The sequence below is a fragment of the Acinonyx jubatus genome, chromosome B3, assembly GCF_027475565.1.
Source record: "Acinonyx jubatus isolate Ajub_Pintada_27869175 chromosome B3, VMU_Ajub_asm_v1.0, whole genome shotgun sequence".
Classification (NCBI taxonomy): Eukaryota; Metazoa; Chordata; class Mammalia; order Carnivora; family Felidae; genus Acinonyx; species Acinonyx jubatus.
Genome location: NC_069386.1, coordinates 25,288,122 through 25,311,161, shown reverse-complemented (window position 1 = coordinate 25,311,161; position 23,040 = coordinate 25,288,122). Strand labels below are relative to the sequence as shown.

Here is a 23,040-nt window from a genome sequence, read left to right as displayed (position 1 = left end):
TGAGTCAGTAAAATGAGTATTGCATAGGATGTCATAAGACCTGTGTCTAGGATAGATTCTTCAATTGATTTGCAATCCCCTCTCACACTGTGCACAAAGCCAGGATGTTTTCAGATACCTGTAAGTGTGTGAATTCAGAAGTTCCTATATGTAACAGTATTTTTTCCTTCCCTGGTTGGAGAGTTTAGATACTTATATAGTGGGGTTTTCAGTTTGGATTCTTATATAGTGGGGTTCAGGATGTCCCATGAATATTACCAAATTTTCAGACTTGATTGTTGTAGACTTGAATATTGATTGCCAAAAAGAATAGAAATTTAAAAATAGAATTTTCATGCTCAGCTTGATTTCTTTCTTTCTTACTACATTAATGACTTTACAAAAGAAATCCCAAAACAAACAAACAAACAAACCAAAACAGTAGGATCATCTGCCTAGATATGTGCTTATTTTGTTGGCAAGCCTGTGAGGGTTATACCATGGTCCATTTCTCTTCTCCTATATCCAGCGTTAGCTACAGGCTCCCATTTTTCCCAGACGAATGTATCATCATCTCAAGGTGATGATATGGCCTAGTTAGTATAGAAATGGTGTTCTGGAAGAAAAAAAGAATAAGGCATAGAGACCTCCCACAAGTCATTGGGTCGCCAAAGTATGTTTACAGAGTTTGTATTTCCAGCTTTCTCAGAGGGTAGGAGAGGAAAGAGGCTTATGTTGCAGAGAGAATTTGTAAATAGAGGTCCTCTGCCATAGGTGGTGAAGACACATGTGTGTCTGGTGGGAGATGGAGAACATAGGAGAGGGCTCAGGGTCCTGCCAGCAACCTGATATTATGATGACTTTTTAAAAATTATTTTTTGTCCCTATGTCTGTGTGGCTATTGCTTAAATGCCAATTTGTCTAGTCTGGTTCTTGTCTAAATAAAACAGAGGATTTTTTTTTCTAAAACAGAGGATTTATTAGCATGATTTATACCTATTAAACCTAGTATTTATTTGCATTTACAAGAAAGCAACCAAGCTTCCAACCCTGCCTGAAAATAATGCCCACTTCTTCTGGATTCCAACCTGAATTTGACCAGTCATGGAGGAAATACGCCGGTGGCTGAGCACAAACTAACTTTTTCCTTTTCTTTCCCCCCCCCAGGATTACACCTTAACCATGTATTTTCAACAATATTGGAGAGATAAAAGGCTTGCCTATTCTGGGATCCCTCTCAACCTCACGCTTGACAATCGAGTGGCTGACCAGCTATGGGTGCCTGACACATATTTCTTAAATGACAAAAAGTCATTTGTGCATGGAGTGACAGTGAAAAACCGCATGATCCGCCTTCACCCTGATGGGACGGTGCTGTACGGGCTCAGGTCTGTCTGCCTTTTCAGGGCTAATTTCGCAGTTGCATGACGCATTGGCATTGAATTTCTCACTTGAGATGATTATAGGAAGTGAGGCCATGTCCTCAGATTAATTAGGAGACATCCACGGAACACTGAGATTTGCGCGCGCGCGCACACACACACATACACACACACACACACACACACATCTTATAAGATTTGGTGTATTACTGTTACTATAAATAGTCATCACACAAGGGAAAAACCATCTCCTTGGACTGATTTTAAATAATCGCATTGCCGTATCTGAGAGCACAGATTCTCTGAGGACGGATTTCCTATATCACAGCCACAAAGGCTGTAATGAATATTGCTCTGACACTGCAGAGGCTTTCAATAAAGTTGTCCCAAAGCTGCTGAGGTGAAAAAACTGTCTAGTTTTGCCATTATATGGGATAGTCTCCTCAGAGCTTTATGAGGTAGTGTCACCAATATTTATGGGAATGACTAAATGCAAAGCTTCCTGATGAGAATCATCTCACCAGGTCTCATAATGAAATCACTTGAATCAGGAAACCAGACTGCTGCCTGGAACCCTGAAGAGGCTCTGGGCTTTCCTGGTTGCCCTGGAAACCACCAGACCTTCCCATAATGCTCCACCACTGTTGGTGGCTAATTATTATGAATATCAACCTTGCTAAATGGTGACCTTAAAAATCTTTTGTCTCTTGTGCTGATTTTGTAATGATTTTTATTTTGTTTTGTTTTAGAGTAATTGTGTGTGGGTGTGGATGTGTGCACGTGTGTCTTTCCTGATCTCCTGGTCTAAAAGTGCTTTTGAGATCTTCTAGGAGTTACCACAGTTTTGAGAGGATGATGGTGGATATCTTGAACAAAATATGTATCATAAAATATTGTGAGACCATAGGCCTTTTACTGAGATTCCAATAGATCTTAGTGAAATCATAGCAACATACATTTAAATCCACACCACTGACTTTTCATGCTTCAAATTAGGGAAGGGTTTATTTAACATTGCCTTAAGAAGAAATGTTGAGTGACTTTCTCAAAACAGCAATATATAGAACAGAAGTCAGATTTTAGTGAAAATCAGACTTTTTTTTTAACTTTAAGGAGGAAAAAAAGTGGTACAAGACAACCAACCTATGGTATTACTATAATAATTGATGTTTCAGGTTGATGTTTCTCTGGGGCACTTTAAGCCTCTTTCATTTTTGCCTGGAAATTAAAAAAATGGATGCAAAACTCCAGAGGTTCTGAGAAGTACATCAGTTTTATGAAAGGTTACCCAGAAACCATGTGAGCATAAAATGAAGAGTCATGTCCCTCATTTACCTGCCCCACCTCCCGCCAAAATGAATAGAAAAACCATATGTGTGTGTGGTGGGGGGAAGAGCAAAAAGAAGCAATATCAATAAAAATTAAGCCTAGGCTTGCCTTTTTAAACAAAATTTGCTATTTGGGTTCTCTCCATTTTTATTTTTATGTTCTTTATTTTCTTACCAGAGGTAGAAAATTTAGTATGCCTCCTTTGAAACTTTAACTGTTAGGAGAATGCCTATCTGGCTGCTATAACAAAATACCATACATAAGCTGGATGGCTTATAAACAACAGGTATTTATTTCTCACATTTCTGGACACTGGATCCAAGATCAAGGTGCCAGTGGCTGGGGAAGGCCCACTTCCTTGTTGATAGTAGGCACATTCCCACTGTGTCCTCACCTGGTGAAAAGGGGAAAGGAGCTCTGTGGGATCTCTTTTATAAGAACGCTAACCCCATTCATGAAGGATCCACCCTCATGACCTCAGCCCCCACTTCCTAATACCACCACCTTTGGGGATAGGATTTCAACATATGAATTTTGGGGGCACTTAAGCATTCAGATCATAGCAGACAGAATGATATGAATGAAAGAACTGTAATAAATTTTCAAGCTCCATTTGAAACTGCTGGATTTAACAACACAAAACACAAGAATAAGAAAAGCCAAGAGAATAAAACTATATCTTTAGCTAATACCCTACCTGTATAAATATAAATATATATATTTATATTATATTAATATTTATATATTATTTAATATAATAATATTAATATATATAAAGTAATTATATAATAAGCCCATGGAAAGTTTTCAATAATAAAATTGGTACAATAACTTTAACTACTCTCCAGTCAAATTACATCCATTATACATCTCAAGCAACCTCTTAAATCAGTAAATGGATTTCTAAATAAATAGCTGTTTTTATTCAAATGCAGTCTCAATATACTTCTTAGGTCTTTATTTAGAACCTCATATTTTTGAAACAATTCTTTAGATCTTTATGGACCTGGACAAGCTGTCAGAAAGAAAATCTCTAAACAACAGACTGCCACATTCTGCATATGCTTAACAGCTACACTGTGCCATCTGATTCCTTTTGAAATTGACTAATCTAGAAATTTCTGCCTTTAGATTTAAAAATCACAAATAGATATAGAAATTAATTTGAATTTGAAGTTGAAGTTTGACTTGAATTTTTGGACAAAAAGCACATTAGTATTTCAAAATAATGTTATTGAATTCATGTATATACATATTCCATGTTATTCCTTGTGAACTGAGGTAACATTTTTATATATTCTATTTCACACACACACACACACACACACTCACACTATAAGTATTGTGTTTTGGGTTAAAAACACTGTGAGTGTTTACATTGATAGGAAACCCTCTATCCTCCTCTTGGCCCCAAATCCTACCTTCTCTTTGCTCTCTTTCTACTTTTGTGATCACTGAATCATGTTGGTGACATGGCAAACCCAGGATGTGCCAGTGTATAAAACCCCAATGACACATTATATCTTTTTGGTACTAGGTACCATGGCATGAGCCTGAATGAGGTCTGGTGCAGCTGAGGACTTTAGTGAGTTAAATTCCCATTAAGGGTTATGGAGCACTAGGATTATTATTTATCTCCTGCTTAAAAGCAGGTGCTGCTGATGAAGGTCCAGCCCAATAGGGATTGCATTCTTACTGGCTATATCCCTGAGATACTAATTGTCCTGGCTATATCCCTGAGACATTAAGGTTGGATTTATCTCCCCACTGGAGACTGGGATTGGCTTACACCCAGCCAAACCACAGTAGCTTACTCTGGTAGGTCAGTCACCATTTAACTCCTCTAGGCCTCTATTGCTATTCCTATTCAGCCATTGCAGTACAGGATCAATAAGAACTTTTGCTTTATCGAGCGTAGATGAAGATCTCTGGCTGTGGATGAGCTGTCCATGACATGGGCTTGTACGTCATCTCAGTCTTATTCTGGGAAATCATTAATCCATTACTCTGATGACTCTACAAAAGTGGCCAATGACTGCTCACACAGATACTTGAGAGTGATCACGTTCTTGTAATGACAAAAGGTCATTATAAATCATGAGCTATTTTTTCAATGACTCTTACAGCCCCTTGAATTTGAAACTTGGGCTATCACTAGTTTGAGTTTGTTGGTTTGGGCTCATCTGAATAAAACAATGAACTGAGCTTTGTGAACATGTCTCAGTCACCATGTGATGTGACACAATGCTCTTGATAGGGCATTCATACCATCCTAAAATAAAACTGGGGCTCTTTGAAATTTCCTTTGTGCGGCCAAACCTTTTCAGGAACTAGGAAGATCTTGGCTAAGATGCTTATAGATCTTGGTCCTGTTCCTGTCACAGTTTTTGTGTTTTCTTTGGTGCTGGGCTCAAGATTTTTGCTGCCTGTAAGAAGGCAGAGTCATTATCCCTCTACAATATTCCCATCTTTCTTTTCCAGTCAACTGATCATCTGATATCATTGAATATCTCACCCTGCACCAGTGAGTAAACTTTGTAACATGATCTTTTCTTCAGGCCATGCATTTTGTCTTTGGAACATTTTTTCTTATGTTAGGAACTAGTAATAGGTTCACAAAATAGTAATTGATTTGCTTCAAAAAGCATCTGAGAATCTAAGGCTTAGTCATCTTCATCAAAAAAGCATAGCAATATTCTACATGAAAAGCTTATTGCAAAATATATTGGAAAATACATTGTAACATTCCCACCTGCTATTAAAAATACTTAAAATTGTTAAAGTTGCCATTTTTATAATTAAGAGGTTTAATGCAATGCCAAGATGAAGCTACAACTTATTTCACAAGATTCAAATTAAATCACCTAATTAGTTTGGCTGCCATCTTATTCTGAAACTGTATTTCCTACGGTGGTTCTGATCAGACATCTTTTTCCCCCAGAAAAGACCTAAGCTTACAGAACTAATAAGACTGATGTGATTTGAGCATAGGTGTGCTTAATTCCCAAACTCCCGTTTTGTCTCTGGTTCCCAGTTACTTTTATGTAAGTAAATAACATATTGATGAATTACTTTCTAAAAAGGATTATGCCAATTTTTTACTCTTATCAGCAATAAATTACATATTTAGGGTTGTGACACATGCTTCAGACTTTATCATTTGGCTACTGTAAATAACCTATTTACTTCATTCCTCAAACCTGTTTAAAATCACTTGTTCCATTTTAAATTCAAGCTCATAAAATTGTATCCTTTTTACGCTCCATTCCTTCTTCCCCTGTTTTTAAGGACACTTCCACACCTTCACTTCAATCACTCCCACCACTCTCATTTGATGACATTACCTCATACTTTAATTAAAAACACAGAAACCTCGGGGCGCCTGGGTGGCTCATTCAGTTAAGCGTCTGACTTCAGCTCAGGTCATGATCTTATGGTTCATGAATTTGAGCCCCACATCGGGCTCTCTGCTGTAAGTGCAGAGCCCACTACTGATCCACTGTCTCCCTGTCTTTCTGCCCCTCCTTCTTCCACCAACCCTCTCAAAAATAAATAAAACAAAAACAAACAAAAAACCATGAAACCTCTTCATCTTCTGATTTGCAAAGAGACCATCTGACATGGCTGTTACTCTTTGACTCTTGCACTCACTTTTTATCATGCTTCTAGTATGCAGACCTTCCTTCTACTCTTCATAAATATCAAGGATGAGGATATTCCTGTCTTAAGGCCTTTGCACATGCTCTTTGCTGGATGTAATACTTCACTTGTAGATACTCGTGTTTTGGCATCATAGAGTACTTACATAATTGAAGATGCTTCAACCGTCACCTCCACAAGGGGAATCCTATTCTGATTGTCTATTCCCTTGTTTTATTTGTATTATAGCACTTAGTCAGAGCTAACATTATCTTGTCAATATCTTGTTATTTATTGACTTTTGTAATTACCCATGATGGTGGGGAACATGAGAATATAAATTCTCTGAGAAAAGAACTGTCTCTGTCTTATTTATTGTTCCATCCCAAAAATCTACTATTGTCTTGGGTGGAAAAAAATATTGTATGAGAATTAAATTTAAATTCTAATTCTTCTTTCTGTAGTACTTTTATTTTTATATTTTCCATTTAGGTTCTTAATCCATCAGAATTTATCTTGGTGTATATAAGGCAACTTTTCAATTTTTTTCTTCTCAAATAGTCAGCTATTTGTCTCTATACTTACCAGTTTATCTTTCCACATGAACAATCATTTGTTTTAGCAAATTCTAAAAAATACAGTTTGAAATGTTGGCTGGAATTACGCTCGATAAACATTGAACAAATGCTATACTATATTCAATCTTTCCTACATAACTGTGACTTTTCTGCATTCATTCATGTCTTCATTCATGACTTGTAGCAGTTTTATCATTTTCTTCAGACAGCCGTCTCATATATTGGTAAGGATATTCCTATTTTTTATGTGTGATACTGTTAGGAATGGGATCATTTTTGTGTTATTTTTAAACTGTCTTCTACTGATATGTGGGAAAGCTATAACCTATTTGTTTATAGCTCTTTGTTTAGGCATTTATCCAGTATCATATCCATCCAGGCTTACAGTTTAGTTAGTAATCTTCAGAATTTTAGTCTAATAATCATAATGCTTATAATGATGGGTTTTTTTGTGTTCATTTTCATTAGTTTTACTCTTATTTCTATTTCCTGTTTTATTGCATTGATTTCTGCTTTCAGAAAACGAAACACAGTAGGGATAATAATGTACAGTATTTCCTAGTTCTTTGTTACAAGAAGAGTGCTTCTTGCATCCCACTATGAAACATGATTTGCATTTTCAGTTTACGGTAATTATGACTCATTCTTTTACTTCCATTAAAACAATATATTTATGGGGGCATCTGGATGGCTCCGTTGGTTGGGCATCCAACTTCAGCTCAGGTCATGATCTCACAGGTCATGAGTTCGAGCCCCACATTGGGCTCTGTACTGACAACTCAGAGCCTGGAGCATGCTTCACATTCTGTGTCTCTGTCTCTCTAGTCCCCTCCCCCACTTGAGCTCTGACTCTCTCTTTCAAAAAAAATATAAATACACTATAAATTAGTTTCTGGGAACTATCTCATGAGTTGAACAACACAGATATCACAAAATTATGGAGTTTATATTCAACAACTAATTATAAATCAGATAACTGACCCTAGATTACTTTTTCTTTACATATCAGAAGTAAAAGTAGTTTATTAATTTACTCTCTGTTTGCTCATTTTCCTAACTTAACCTGTAATTGAGATGTAATAATTCCCTACCTTGATTCATCCTTGAATTCCTTATATAAATCCTATTTTATCATGGTGGGCAATACTCTTTAAAAACCATTACATTTGTTTTGTCCATGGCTAATTTACAATTTTTTAATTGATATATAATTGACATACAATGTTCTCTTAGTTTCAGCTATGCAACATGTTGATTCAACAATTCTATATATTACTCAAGCCTACCATGATGTGTGTAGTCATTATCTTCACCATGCAATATTATAATATGATTGGCTATACTCCCTGTGCTGTACTTTCATTCTGTGACTTATTTTATGACTAGAGGTTTGTACTTCTTGATTCTCTTTATGTATTTCACCCATCCCCCCACCCTCTCCCTTCTGGCAGCCACCAGTTTCTTCTCTGTATTTAAGAGTCTGTTATTTATTGTTTGCTTGCTTGTTTGGTTGTATTCTACATAGAAATGAAAGCTTACAGTATTTGTCTTTTTCTGTCTGACTTACTTCTCTTAGTATAATACCCTGTAATTTCATCCATATTGTTGCAAATCGCAAGAATTCATTTCTTTTTATGGCTGAGTAATATTCTATTGTATGTGTATGTATCACATTTTCTTTATCTAGTCATCTGTCAATGAATGCAGGTTGCTTCCATATCTTGGGTGTTGTAAATAATGCTGTAATAAACATAGGGGTGCATATATCTTTCTGAATAAGGGTCTTCATTTGGGGTGGCAGGTAAATGTCCATAGTGTAATTACTGAAATATATGGGATTTCTATTTTTATTTTTTTGAGTAACCTCCATACTGTTTTCCATAGTGGTTGCACTAATTTACGTTCCTACCAATAGTGCTTGGGGGGTCCCTTTCCTCCACATCCTTGCCAACGGTTGTTATTTCTTATCTTTTTTCAATACTTAATACTTGCCATTGCCTGGTGCGAGGTGATAGCTCATTGTGGTTTTGATGATTGATGGATGATGGATTGATGTTTTTCTTGATAATTAGTGATGTTTAACTTTTTTTTTTTTTTGTATTTCTATTGGCTATCTGTATGTCTTTGGGAAAATGTCTATTCAGTTTCTCTACAAATGTTTTAATCAGATTTTTTTTATGTTGAGTTGTGTTCTTCACATAGTTTCAATATTAATCACTTATCAGATATATCATTTGCAAATATCCTTTCTAAGTCACTAGGTTGTCTTTCTGTTTTGTTGATGGTTTCCTTTGCTGTGCAAAAGCTTTATATTTTGGTGTAGTCCCATTAGTTTACTTTTGTTTTTCTTTCCCTCCCCTGAGGAGAGATATCAATAAATATGTTGTTATAATTGTTCTTTTATAATTGCTTAAACAAATAGTTTATTGTTTTTAAGCATACCTTGTGATCTAGTCATAATGCAATTTTGTTTGTTACCCACTATCCCCTTATACACTGTTCATTGGGGTATGAAATTTCTTCACCATGGGTAAAAATTTTGGCAGATATCATGGTTTTCTGCCAATGTTTTAGTATTAGTTCTTTTCCATCATTATGTTACACAACAATTCTGAAGTCAGTGTTTAATACTAAATTCAGATTTAGCATTATTATTTTCCCTTTCCATAGCCCAGCCTTATTACAGACTAGAAGACTGTAATGGCAAAGGAAGGGTAGTTGACTTTTCAGCCTTTCTGATTCTATTTCTCTTCTATAACCCACCCCCACCCCACAACCGAGGTTGATAACAATGTGACTCCTCCCATTGTGAAAATTTAGGATTTGGAGGGAAAATAAGAAAAGTTTTACTTGAACTAGTACCACTTTCTTGTGACTTCATACTCTTTGCACTTAGAAGATACTGAAAATTAACACTTCTCAGAGTTTCCCACCATGAGGCCCTTTCTCCAGCTGGTCCCTTGACCAGCACTGAGGGTTAGGGGAGTAGGAGGGTAGGATATGTTTTTATTTCATGAAGTCTCTTGGAACTCTTTTCTCAGCTCTAGGAATCCATCTTTCATGGTCAGCTTGTCTCTGCCATCTTGGCAGGCCTCTTGTAGAGAATCCAAGATGACTTTGGATCTTCCTATTTTTACACATAGCTCATGTGTAAAAATGTTTGTGTGATCCACAGGAAATATGCCTGCATTGCTATTATGACGATCCATTCCCCATTCAGTTTCCTCTATTCTGCTGCCTTAAAACTACTCAATTTGTCCCAAGTGTGAAACAGGTACCATTGCTCCTGGAGTCCCAACTGAAGGTATTAATCTCCTAGAAGGATGGCTGGAAACTGTCTCAAGAACTCTATTCCCAGATTAATTCTTTCTTTCTTATTACTGTGACTCTTATTAAGATCTATGACTTACCTGAAACTTCTAAGAACCATGAGCCAATTCACTGAAATTCCTTAGTAAATTGTCCAATGGTGAGGTGGTAAAGTGGGGCACTTTCACACATTTGGGATATATACCATATAGATTCTGTTAAATATATCAATGGATTACATCTGTCTTTGTATTTCATGGTATGTTTTGACATAATATGAATCAAGAAGATTTCTTTTAATAAGTTCTGTAATAGATTATATTATACAAGTAAATATTCCTAAAAGATTAGTATTCCTGTAAGTACTCTAAAAAATTAGTTATAAATATACACATCATATGAAATGTTTTCTATAGATGCATGGTATGTTGAATAGGTTCTTGAATGACATTTTCTACCCTGGCACACATGGCTATACTTTTATGTCTCTCTAGGTTTTCTTCTTGCATCAATCTTGAAAATTCATGTTTTTCAGGAAAATTCTCTCTATTTTAAAGATGTTATTATTGAGTGACATTAGCAAAATAGCAGACTAAGAAACTTCAAGCTCTTGTTTCTTTATAGAAATATCAAAAATAGGCAGAAGCTGTCTGAAACAACTTTGTAGGAGCTCTGAAAAATATTCTAAAGTTTGCAGAAATCAACCAAATGCCAAATAAAGGAAAAAAAACCTATATTAAAAAGAGTTGGAAAGTTTTGTGATATTTTTACCTGCCATTTCCCCATCCCCTCCCTGATGCAAGGGCAGGTAGGAGCCCAGTTGCCAGTTTCCTCCCTTACACTGGTGACACAGAAGAGACCTTGTTTGTAAATATGGTGTACATATGTTCTAAACTGTCTGGAGGATACCTGAAGGACTGAAACAAGATGCTCACATCTATTTTGCATAACTTAAAATGCAGGCAGGAAAAAAGTCAGGTTATGGTCATAAAGACTACAATATGTCTATAACTCATGGATGTCTAGGTCAAGAGACTCGGGGTAGAAATATAAAATAGATCATGTAAGGCTCAAAGAAGAAGCTGAAGTAAGACTGAGAAATCATGTTATTCAAAAGCAGTTAGGGGTGCCTGGTGGCTCAGTTGGTTAAGTATCCAACTTCGGCTAAGGTCGTTATCTCATGTTTCATGAGTTTGAGCCCCGCATCGGGCTCTGTGCTGACAGCTCAGAGCCTGAAGCCTGTTTCAGATTCTGTGTTTCCCTCTCTCTCTACCACTCCCCTGCTCACATTCTGTCTCTCTCTCTATTAAAAATAAACAAACATTTAAAAAAACAGTTAAGTATACAGAATTAAGAAAGTTATGCATATACGCAGGCAAAACATATTCTCAGAAAAAGTCCTGAGAAGACCTTAAGTTTTTACCCTGGCTGATCCCTAAACTCAGAGCCATCCTAGCTATGTGGTGAAGAATGTGCCAGGACAGAGCCAGTCTACAAAGACAGAAGAGGTAGCTGTTCTCTCTTTTTATTTATTTGTTTGCTTGAGTTTCTGTTTGTTTATTTTAGCTCCTGTCATTCAAAAACATCTTTGTTGAAACGTCAGCTGAACATGAACTAATAGAACAAAGATTTTGCTGATTATACTGACAAGGAAAAGTCTTTTTAAAACATGATTAGAAATACTTCAAAATAAATGGATAAAGCCTTCCTAAAAATGAACAACAATAGAAAGAAGAAAAACTTGATTGTCAGGGTTGTAACATTATAAGAGTCAAATGCCCAATTTTCAAGAAAAAAATATCGCAAGACATACAAAGAAAAAATAAAACATGACTCAATCAAAGGAAAAAAATAAATTGACAAAACCATTCTTGAATATACAAAAACATTGGATTTACTAGATGAAGACTAAATTGTCTGCCTTAACTATGCTCAAAGAGCTGAAGGGAAACATGAACAAAGAAACTGAAGGAAATTGAGAAAATGATGTATGAATAAAATGAACAGAATGCAATAAAGAGATAGAAGTTATAAAAGGAACCAAACAAATCCTGAAGCTGAATGACACAGCAATTGAAGTATTCACTAGAGGGAATTTCACCGAGATTTCAGTAACCAGAAGAAAGAATAAGCAAATTTGAAGACAGAACAATTAAAATCAAGTAGGATAACAGAAAGAAAAATGATCAAAGAAAAATGAATGAAGCCTAAGGGACTTGTAAGAAACCATCAGGTGCACCAAGAGATGGGAGTGAGAAAGGTGTTCAAAAATTATTGGTAGAAATATTGGCTAAAAAATTCCTGAAGTTGATGAAAAATATGAATCTATAAATCCAAAAGGCTCAAAAAGCTCCAAGTAGGACAAAACCAAAGAGACCAACACAAGGACACATATAATTGAACATGAAAAGTCACATATACAGGGAGAATCTTTAAATCATCAAGACTGAAGTGACTCATCCTATATAGGGGAGCCTCAAAAAAGATTATGGGCCATTTTTTTCCATCAGAAGCCTTGGAGGCTAGAAGGCAGGGGAATGATTAAATATTTGAATTGTTGAAAGATAAAACTTATGAATAGCAAATTCTAAATCTGACAAAACTGTCCTTCAGAAGTAGGGATTAATAAATTCCCAGGTAAACAAAAGCTGAGGGATTTTTATTACCACTAGACCTGTGCCTCAAAAAGGCTACTTTCATTTCAGTTTGAAATGAAAAGATGCTAGACAGTAACTTGAAGGTATATATAGATTTTTTAAAAGTCTCCAGTAAAAGTAAATGAAATGAGTATTACTTTAATTTTTTTTGTAACTTCATTTTTTCTGTTATTGAAAAGACACAAGCTTAAAAATAATTATAAAGCTTTGTCATTAGCTACATAAGGCATGAAGATGCAACTTGTAACATCAATAACATAGGGTAGTGCAAAGCAAATTGAGTAGAGATTTTATATGTGGTTAAAGTAAAGCTTATGTTAATTAATATTAGGTTATTATGTCAGGATGTCCTATATAATCTCCAGGGTAACCAAAATGAAATTGTCTATAGAATATATGTAAAGGAGGAGTGCCTGTGTGGCTCAGTCACTTAAGTGCATCTGACTCTTGATTTCAGCTCAGGTCATGATCTCACAATTCATGAGATTAAGCACCATGTCAGGCTCTGCACTGACGCGTGGAGCCTGCTTGGGATTCTCTCTCACTTTCTCTCTCTCTGTACACCCCCTGATCATGGGTGCTTTCTCTCTCAAAGTAAATAAATAAATAAACATAAAAATAAAGAATATACATAAAGGAAATGAGAAGAGAATCAAAATATCTCACAAAAAAGTCAGCTAAACAGAAAAGAAAAAGATAGGGGAAATGAAGGAACAAAAGGCTATAGGACATACAGAAAACAGAAAAAAGAAAGAAGCCTTTCCTTATTCATGACCACTTTAAATATAAATAGATTTGGTGTGCCTGGATGGCTCAGTTGGTTAAGCGCCCAACTCTCGATTTTGGCTCAGGTCATGATCCCAGGATCTTTAGACCATGCCTTGCATTGGGCTCTGTGCTGGATATAGAACCTGCTTAAGACTCTCTTGCTCTCTCTCTCTCTCTCTCTCTCTCTTTCTTTCTCTCTCTTTCTCTCCCCCTCCCTCACTCTCTCTAAAATAAATAAATAGATCATAGATGATAGATAGATAGATAGTAGATAAATAGATAAAGAATATAAATAGATTAAACTCTTCACACAAGAGCTAAAGATTGGAAAAATGGCTAAAAAAACAAAACAGGATCCATCTATATGCTATTTATGAAAGACTCACTTTAGTTCTAAAGACATAATAAATTTAAAGTGAAAGGATATAAAAATGTATATTCTATACATATAGTAATCAAAAGAGAGCTGAGGTGGCTATACTAATATGAGATTAAATAGACTTTAGGTCAAAGACTACACTAAGACAAAGAAAAATACTGTATATTGATGATAAAAATCAATTGTCCAAGATTTGATGGTTATAAACATATATACATGAGACATCAGAATTTCAAATATATACAGAATTGAAATGAGAATTATAAAGTTCTACAATAATAAAAAAAAATATGAGATGCTGGGAAGCAATGTTAAGAGGGAAATTTATACCTGTAGACATATACATTGAAAAGAAGAATCGAACTATCCTAGTTCCCTATCTTAGGGAACTAAAAAAAGAAAAGTAAATTAAAATGAAAGCTAACACAAAGAAGCAAATAATAAAGAGTAGAGTAGAGATAGAAAAAATATAGAGTACTAATGCTATGTAGAAAAATCAATGAAATGAAAATTTGGTCCTTTGAAAAGATCAACTAAGTGGACAAATCTTTAGTTAGACCAAGAAAAAATAAAGAAGACTCAAATAACAAAAATCATAAATGAAAAGGAGAACATTAGTACCAATTTTACAAAATATAAAGATTTTCAAGTGAATACTATGAAAAATTATATGCCAACAAATAAGATAACCTGGATGAAATGGACGAATTTATAGAAGCATGCAAAACTGATATATAAACAAAGAAAATATGAACAGACTTACAATTACTGTAGCAATTGAATCAGTAACTTAAAACAAAACAAAACAAAACAAAACAAACCAGCCTTGGACCAAATGGCTTCACTGGTGTATTTTACCAAATATGCAAAGAAGAATTACCCCCAGTTAAATCAAGTGAAGAATTAACCCACAAAAAGTCAAACTCTTCCCCAAAACTGATGAGGACAAAATGCTTCCTTACTCATTCTATGAAGCCAACATTATACCCTGACACCAAAGCCAGAAAAAACACTATAAGAAAACCACAGATCAATAACCCTTATTAATATTAATGCAGAAATACCCCCCAAAATTACTAGCAAGCTGGATTCAGCAACACATGCCTTGATAAAGTGGTACTTATTCCTGGAATGCAAGTATGGGTCAACATAGGAAAATAACATTAAAAAAATGAAAAGAAAAAAAACATATTTCAATTGATGCAGAAAAGTATTTAACAAAATTGAACACACTTTTATGATAAAAATGTGCAAAGAAGTAGGAATTGATGGCAACTCCCTCACATGATAAGGAACATACATTAAAAACTTCCAATTAAATTCCTATTCATTTGTGAAAAGCTGAAATCTTTTCCCTTAATATCAGTAACAAGGATGTTTACTTATGCTATATCTGTTTTAATTGGAAAAGGAGTAAATTTGTCTTCAGAAAATATGATTTTATGTAGAAAACCTAGAGATTTCATGCAACACCTCCCCCTAACCTGTTCTTCTAAAAAATGAATTCAACAAGGCTACACATTTCAAAATCAACATATAAAAAACCAGTTGCAGAGAGACCTGGGAAGATGGCAGCGTAGGAGGACACTGGGCTCACCTCGTCCTGCTGATTGCTTAGATTCCACCCACATCTGCTTAATAACCCAGAAAACTGCCAAAAGACTACCACAAAGGACTCTTCAGAGCCAAGCTTAGATAAGAGGCCCACAGAAGAGGGTAGGAAGGGTGGAGAGGTGGTGCACGCTACATGGACTGGCGGGAGGGAGCCGAGGTGGTGGAGGCAGAGCCCACCTGGCAAGGCAGAGCCCCCCAAAGTCTGGCTTGCAAAAGCAGAGGGGCTGAACTCCATGAGTTCTGACAACCAGCGGGACTTAATATCTGGAATTTGAAAAGTCAACAGCTCTGCTTTTGGAGAGAGTGGGGGCCAAGAGGATGCCAGGAGGGAGAGTTGTTGAGTCCCAGAAAACAGAGCTCAGCTTTGCTGGGGAACAAGGGCTGGCAAGCACCATCTCTCTCTCCCATTCCCCAGCCGAAATTCCAAAGGGAACCAGTTCCAGTCACAAAACTTGCTTGCACCACGCAAATGCCCACAACAGTGCTTCTGTGGATCCATCCCTCAGACAGGCCTGCCTCCCTCCCAGTGCTGCAGGGCCCCTCCTTCAGGGAACCACCAACTGTAAAGCTAGCTAAGCCTTCCTTTGCCACCCCTGTGCACCTTGCGGATCCACCCCGTCTAATACACCCTTGGCCAGATCCCATCGAGACAGCACCACAAGCCTGGAAGTGTGCAAGCAGCCCAGACAGGTGCCACACCACTCCACAGTGAGTCCTGCCCCTGGGACAGAGGAAGATAAGGTACACACCAGTCTTACTGTGTCCCCAGCGGTGGACTGGGGGCAGACATTGGGTCTGAATATGGCCCCACCCACCGACACAAGTTTCTCCTGACAGAGCAGGGGAAGTGCCCTGAGTTTGGGGCTACTCAGGGAATACCCAAAATGATGAAATGGAAGAATTCTCCTCAAAAGAAACTCCAGGAAGTAGCAACAGCTAATGAATTGGTCAAAAACGATTTAAGCAATATAATGGAATAAGAATTTAGAATAATAGTCATACAGTTAATTGCTGGGTTTGTAAAAAGCATACAGGACAGCAGAGAATCTATTGCTACAGAGATCAAGGGACTAAAAAATAGTCATGAGGAACTATAAACTGCTATAAATGAGGTGCAAAATAAAATAGAGCCAGACATAGGATGGATTGAAGAGGCAAAGGAGAGAATAAATGAATCAGAAGGTAAAATTATGGAAAAAGAGGAAGCTGAGAAGAGAGATGAAAAATCCAGGAGTATGAGGGGAGAATTAGAGAACTAAGTGATGCAATCAAACAGAACAATATCCAAATCATAGGAATTCCAGAAGAAGAAGAGAGAGAGAAAAGAGCTGTAGGGGTACTTGAACAAATCATAGCTGAGAATTTCCCTGAGCTGGGGAACAAAAAAGGCATTGAAATCCAAGAGACACAGAGAACTCCCTTCAGAGGTAACTTGAATCGATCTTCTGCATGACATACCATAGTGAAACTGGCAAAAGAGAAAATTCTGAAAGCAGCTAGGGACAAACAGACTCTAACTTACAAAGGTAAGCTCATAAGAGTAGGGACAGACCTATCTACTGAAACTTGGCAGGCAAGAAAGGAATGGAAGGAAATCTTCAATGTGATGAACAGAAAAAAATATGCAGCCGAGAATCCTTTATCCAGCAAGTCTGTCATTCAGAATAGAAGGAGAGATAAAGATTTTCCCTAACAAACAAAAATGGAAAGAATTCATCACCACTAAACAAGCCCTACAAGAGATCCTAAGGGGGACTCTGTGAGTGAAATGTTGCAAGGACCACAAAGTACCAAAAACATCACTACATGCATGAAACCTACAGACATCACAATGACTTTAAACCCATATCTTTCAATAGTAACACCGAATGTAAATGGACTAAATGCTCCAATAAAAAGACATAGGGTATCATACTGGATAAAAAAAACCAAGACCCATCTATTTGCTGTCTACAAGAGACTCATTTTAGACCTGAGGACACCTTCAGATTTAATGTGAGGGGATGGAGAACTATCTATCAGACTACTGGAAGTCAAAAGAAAGCTGGAGTAGCTATATTTATATCAGACAAACTAGACTTTAAATTAAAGGCTGTAACAAGAGATGAAGAAAAGCATTACGTAATAATTACAGGGTCCATCCATCAGGAAGAACTAATAATTATAAATGTCTATGTGCCGAATATGGGAGCCCCCAAATATATAAAAACAATTAATCACAAACATAAGCAACCTTATTGATTAGAATGTGGTAATTGCAGGGGACTTTAATACCCCACTTACAACAATGGATAGATCATCTAGACACAGCATCAATAAAGAAACAAGGGCCCTGAATGATACATTGTATCAGATGGACTTGACAGATATATTTAGAACTCTGCATCTCAAAGCAACAAAATATACTTTCTTCCTGAGTACACATGGAACATTCTCCAAGATAGATCACACACTGGGTCACAAAAAAGCCCTTCATAAGTATAAAAGAATTGAGATGATACCATGCACACTTTCAGACCACAATGCTATGAAACTTGAAATCAACAACAGGAAAAGTCTGGAAAACTTCCAAAAGCATGGAGGCTAAAGAACACCCTACTAAAGAATGAATGGGTCAACCAGGCAATTAGAGAAGAAATTAAAAAGTATACGGAAACAAACGAAAGTGAAAATACAACAATCCAAATGCTTTGGGATGCAGCTAAGGCAGTCCTGAGAAGAAAATACATTGCAATCCAGGCCAATCTCAAGAAACAGGAAAAATCCAAATACAAAATCTAGCAGGACACCTAAAGGAACTAGAAGCAGAACAGCACAGATACCCCAAACCCAGCAGAAGAAGAGAAATAATAAAGTCAGAGCAGAAATAAGCAATATAGAATCTAAAAAAACTGTAGAGCAGATCAATGTAACCAAGAGTTGGTTTTTTGAAAAAATAAACAAAAAAACCTTAGTCAGGCTTCTCAAAAAGAAAAGGGAGATGACCCAAATAGATAAAATCATGAATTAAAATGGAATCATTACAACCAATCCCTCAGAAATACAAGCAATTATCAGGGAATACTATGAAAAATTATATGCCAACAAACTGGACAACCTGGAAGAAATGGACAAATTCCTAAGCACCCACACACTTCCAAAACTCAAACAGCAAGAAATAGAAAACCTGAACAGACCCACAACCAGCGAAGATATTGAATCAGTTATCAAAAATCTCCCAACAAATAAGAGTCCAGGACCAGATGGCTTCCCAGGGGAATTCTACCAGACATTTAAAGCAGAGATAATACCTATCCTTCTCAAGCCCTTCCAAAAAATAGAAAGGGAAGGAACACTTCCAGACTCATTCTATGAAGCCAGCATTACTTTGACTCCCAAAGCAGATGGAGACCAGCAAAAAAAAAAAAAAAAAAAAAAAAAGGAGAAATGCAGGCCAATATCCCTGATGAATATGGATGCACAAATTCTCAGCAAGATACTAGCAAATCTAATTCAACAGAATATAAAAAGAATTATTCACCAAGATCAAGTGGGATTCATTCCTGAGCTGCAGGGCTGGTTCAACATTTGCAAATCAATCAATGTGACACATCACATTAATAAAAGAAAAGATAAATCCATATGATCCTGTCAATTCATGCGGAAAAAGTATTTGACAAAATTCAGCATCCTTTCTTAATAAAAATCCTCGAGAGAGTCAGGATAGTAGGAACATAGATAAACATCATAAAAGCCATTTATGAAAAGCCCACAGCTAATCTCATCCTCAATGGGGGAAAACTGAGAGCTTTCCCCCTGAGATCAGGAACACGACAGGGATGTCCACTCTCTCACTGTCATTTAGCATAGTGTTGGAAGTTCTAGCATCAGCAATCAGACAACAAAAGGAAATCAAATGCATCAAAGTTGGGAAAAATGAAGCCAAGCTTTCACTTTTTTGCAAATGGCATGATATTATGCATGGAAAACCCAATAGATTCCACCAAAAGTCTGCTAGAACTGATACCTGAATTCAGCAAATTTGCAGGATACAAAATTAATGTAAAGAAATCAGTTGCATTTTTATACACCAATAGTGAAGCAACAGAAAGATAAATAAAGAAACTGATCCCATTCACAGTTGCACCAGGAATCATAAAATACCTAGGAATAAACCTAACCAAAGATGTAAAAGATGTTTATGCTAAAACTATAGAAAGCTTATGAAGGAAATTGAAGAAGATACAAAGAAATGGAAAAACATTCCGTGCTCATGGTTTGGAAGGGTAGATATTGTTAAAATGTCAATACTCCCCAAAGCTATCTACACATTCAATGCAATCCCAATCAAAATTACACCAGCATTCTTCTTGAAGCTAGAATAAGCAATCCCAAAATTTGTATGGAACCACAAAAGACCATGAATAGCTATTGTAATATTGAAGAAGAAAACCAAAGCGGAGGCATCACAATCCCAGACTTTAGCCTCTATTACAAAGCTGTAATGATCAAGACAGCATGGTATTGGCACAAAAATACACAGAAACCAATAGAACAGAATACAGACCCCAGAATTGGACCCACAAATGTATGCCCAACTAATCTTTGACAAAACAGGAAATACTATCCAATGGAAAAAAGACAGTCTCTTTAACAAATGGTGCTGGGAGAACTGGACAGCAATATGGAGAAGAATGAAACTAGACCACTTTCTTATACCATTCTCAAAAATAAACTCAAAATGGATGAAGGACCTGAATGTGAGACAGGAAACCATCAAAACCCTAGAGGAGAAAGCAGGAAAAAAACTCTCTGACCTCAGCCGCAGCAATTTCTTACTTGACACATCTCCAAACGCAAGGGAATTAAAAGCAAAAATGAACTATTGGGACCTCATGAAGATGAAAAGCTTCTTCACTACAAAGGAAACAATCAACAAAACTAAAAGGCAAATGACTGAATGGGAAAAGATATTTGCAAATGACATATCGGACAAAGGGCTACTGTCCAAAGTCTATAAAGAACTCATCAAACTCCACACTCGAAAACAAGTAATCCAGTGAAGAAATGAGCAGAAAACATGAATGGACACTTCTCTAAAGAAGACATCTAGATGGCCAACAGGCACATGAAAAGACTCTCAATGTCGCTCCTCATCAGGGAAATACAAATGAAAACCACACTCAGATATCACCTCATGCCAGTCAGAGTGGCTACATTCCAGCCACTCTGGAACACAGTGTGGAGGTTCCTCAAAAAATTAAAAATAGATCTACCCTATGACCCACCAATAGCACTGCTAGCAATTTCCCCAAGGGATACAGGAGTGCTGATGCATAGGGACACTTGTACCCCAATGTTTATAGCAGCACTTTCAACAATAGCCAAATTATTGACAGAGTCTAAATGTCCATCAAATGATGAATGGATAAAGAAATTGTGGTTTATATACAATGGAATACTACTTGACAGTGAGAAAGAATGAAATATGGCCTTTTGTAGCAACATGGATGGAACTGGAAAGTGTTATGCTAAGTGAAATAAGTCACACAGAGAAAGACAAATACCATATGTTTTCACTCTTATGTGTATCCTGAGAAACTTACCAGAAGACCATGGGGAAGGGAAAGGAGAAAAGAAAAAGTTACAAAGAAGGAAGGAGGCAGACCATAAGAGAGCTTAAAAACTGAGAATAAACTCAGGGTTGATGGGGAGGTGGGAGTGGAGGGGAAAGTGAGTGATGGGCATTGAGCAGGGCACCTGTTGGGATGAGCACTGGATGTTGTATGGAAACCAAGTTGACAATAAATTTCACATAAAAATAGTAAATAAATACCAGTTGCATTTCTATATGTTAAAAATGAGCAATCGAAACAGGAAATTAAGAAAACAATTCCATTTAAATTAGCATCTGAAAGAATGAAATACTTAGGGATAAATTTAATGATGGAGGCAAAAGACTCATACACTAAAACTATAAAACATTGCTGAAGGAATTTAAAGAAGACATAATTTAATGGAAGACATCTTGTATTCATTGATTGGAAGACTTGGTATTGTTAAGATGAAAATACAACCTAAAGTGATCTACACATTCAGTGCAATCCTCATCAAAATCCCAATTCCTTTTTTCTGTAACATGGAAAACCCCATTCTAAAATTCATGCAGGATTATGGAACCCCAGATACCCAAAACAATCTTGAGAAAGAAGATCAGAAATGGACGTCTCGCATTTACTGATTCAAAACTTACTACAAAGCCCTGGTAATCAAAACAGTGCAATACTGGCATAATAATATACACACTGACCAGTAGAATAAAATAGAGTTCAAAATAAACGTTTACATATATGATCAAATGATTTTTGACAGGGGTGGCAAGACAATTCAATGAATAAAAGACAGGATACTTAATAAATAGTGCTGGAAAAGCTGAATATCCACATGTAAGAGTGAAGTTGCATGCTTATACCAGAGACAAAAATGAGCTCAAAATGGATCATAGATGTAAATGTGAGAGATAAAAGTATAAAAGTCTTAGGAAAAGATGGGAAAAGCTTCATGACATTAGATTTGGCAATGATTTCTTGGATACGGCATTGAAGTGCAGGCAACAAGAACAACAACGCAATATAAATTGGACTATAGCAGAGAATTCTGTGCATCAAAGAACACAGTCAACAGGCTGAGAAGACAACCAGTGGAATGGGAGAAAATATTTGCAAATTGTATATCTGATATGGGTACTTAATATTCAGGTTATGTACAGAACTCCTGCAAGTCAACAACAACAACAAAAAATCAAGCGGTTTAAAAATAGCCAAAGGACTTGAACACACTATTTATCCAAAGAAGATATACAAATGGCCACTTAGCATGTGAAAAGATACCTAACATTACTAGTCACGAAGGGAATGAATATCAACCACAGTGAGATACCATTTCACACCCGTTAAGATGGCTATTATTTAAAAAAAGAAAAAGAAAAGAAAAGAAGTGTTGGCAAACTTACAGAGTAATTGGAATCCTTATGCATTGTTGGTGGAATATAAAACAGTTCAGACTCTGTGGAAAGCAATGTGACTATTTTTTGAAAAATTAAACATAGAATTATTATACAGTCCAGTAATTCCAATTCTAGGTATATACCAAAAGAAACAAAAGCAGTGACTCAAACAGGTAGTTGTACACCAACATTCACAGCAGCATTATTCACAATAGCTAGAAGTTTGAAACAAACCAAATGTGCATTAACATATGAATAAGCAAAGTGCAGTATATCGTACAATTGAATATTATTTAGCTTTAAAAAGATGTGAAATGCTGATATATGCTACAACAAAGATGAACTTTGAAAACATCGTAAATTAACTAAGCCTGGCACAAAAGGACAAATATTAAATGATTCTACTTATGAGAGATACCTA

General features: G+C 36.3%; 1 protein-coding gene across 2 annotated transcripts in view; it reads left to right on the top strand.

Moving 5' to 3' along the window:
* GABRB3 (gamma-aminobutyric acid type A receptor subunit beta3) overlaps positions 1-23,040 on the top strand; it is a 245,304-nt gene that overhangs the window by 172,157 nt on the left and 50,107 nt on the right. For both annotated transcript variants that reach the window (XM_027067866.2, XM_027067867.2), the window contains exon 4: positions 1,147-1,367. In XM_027067866.2, the coding sequence (XP_026923667.2) occupies positions 1,147-1,367 (221 nt within the window). The remainder of the gene's footprint in view (positions 1-1,146; positions 1,368-23,040) is intronic.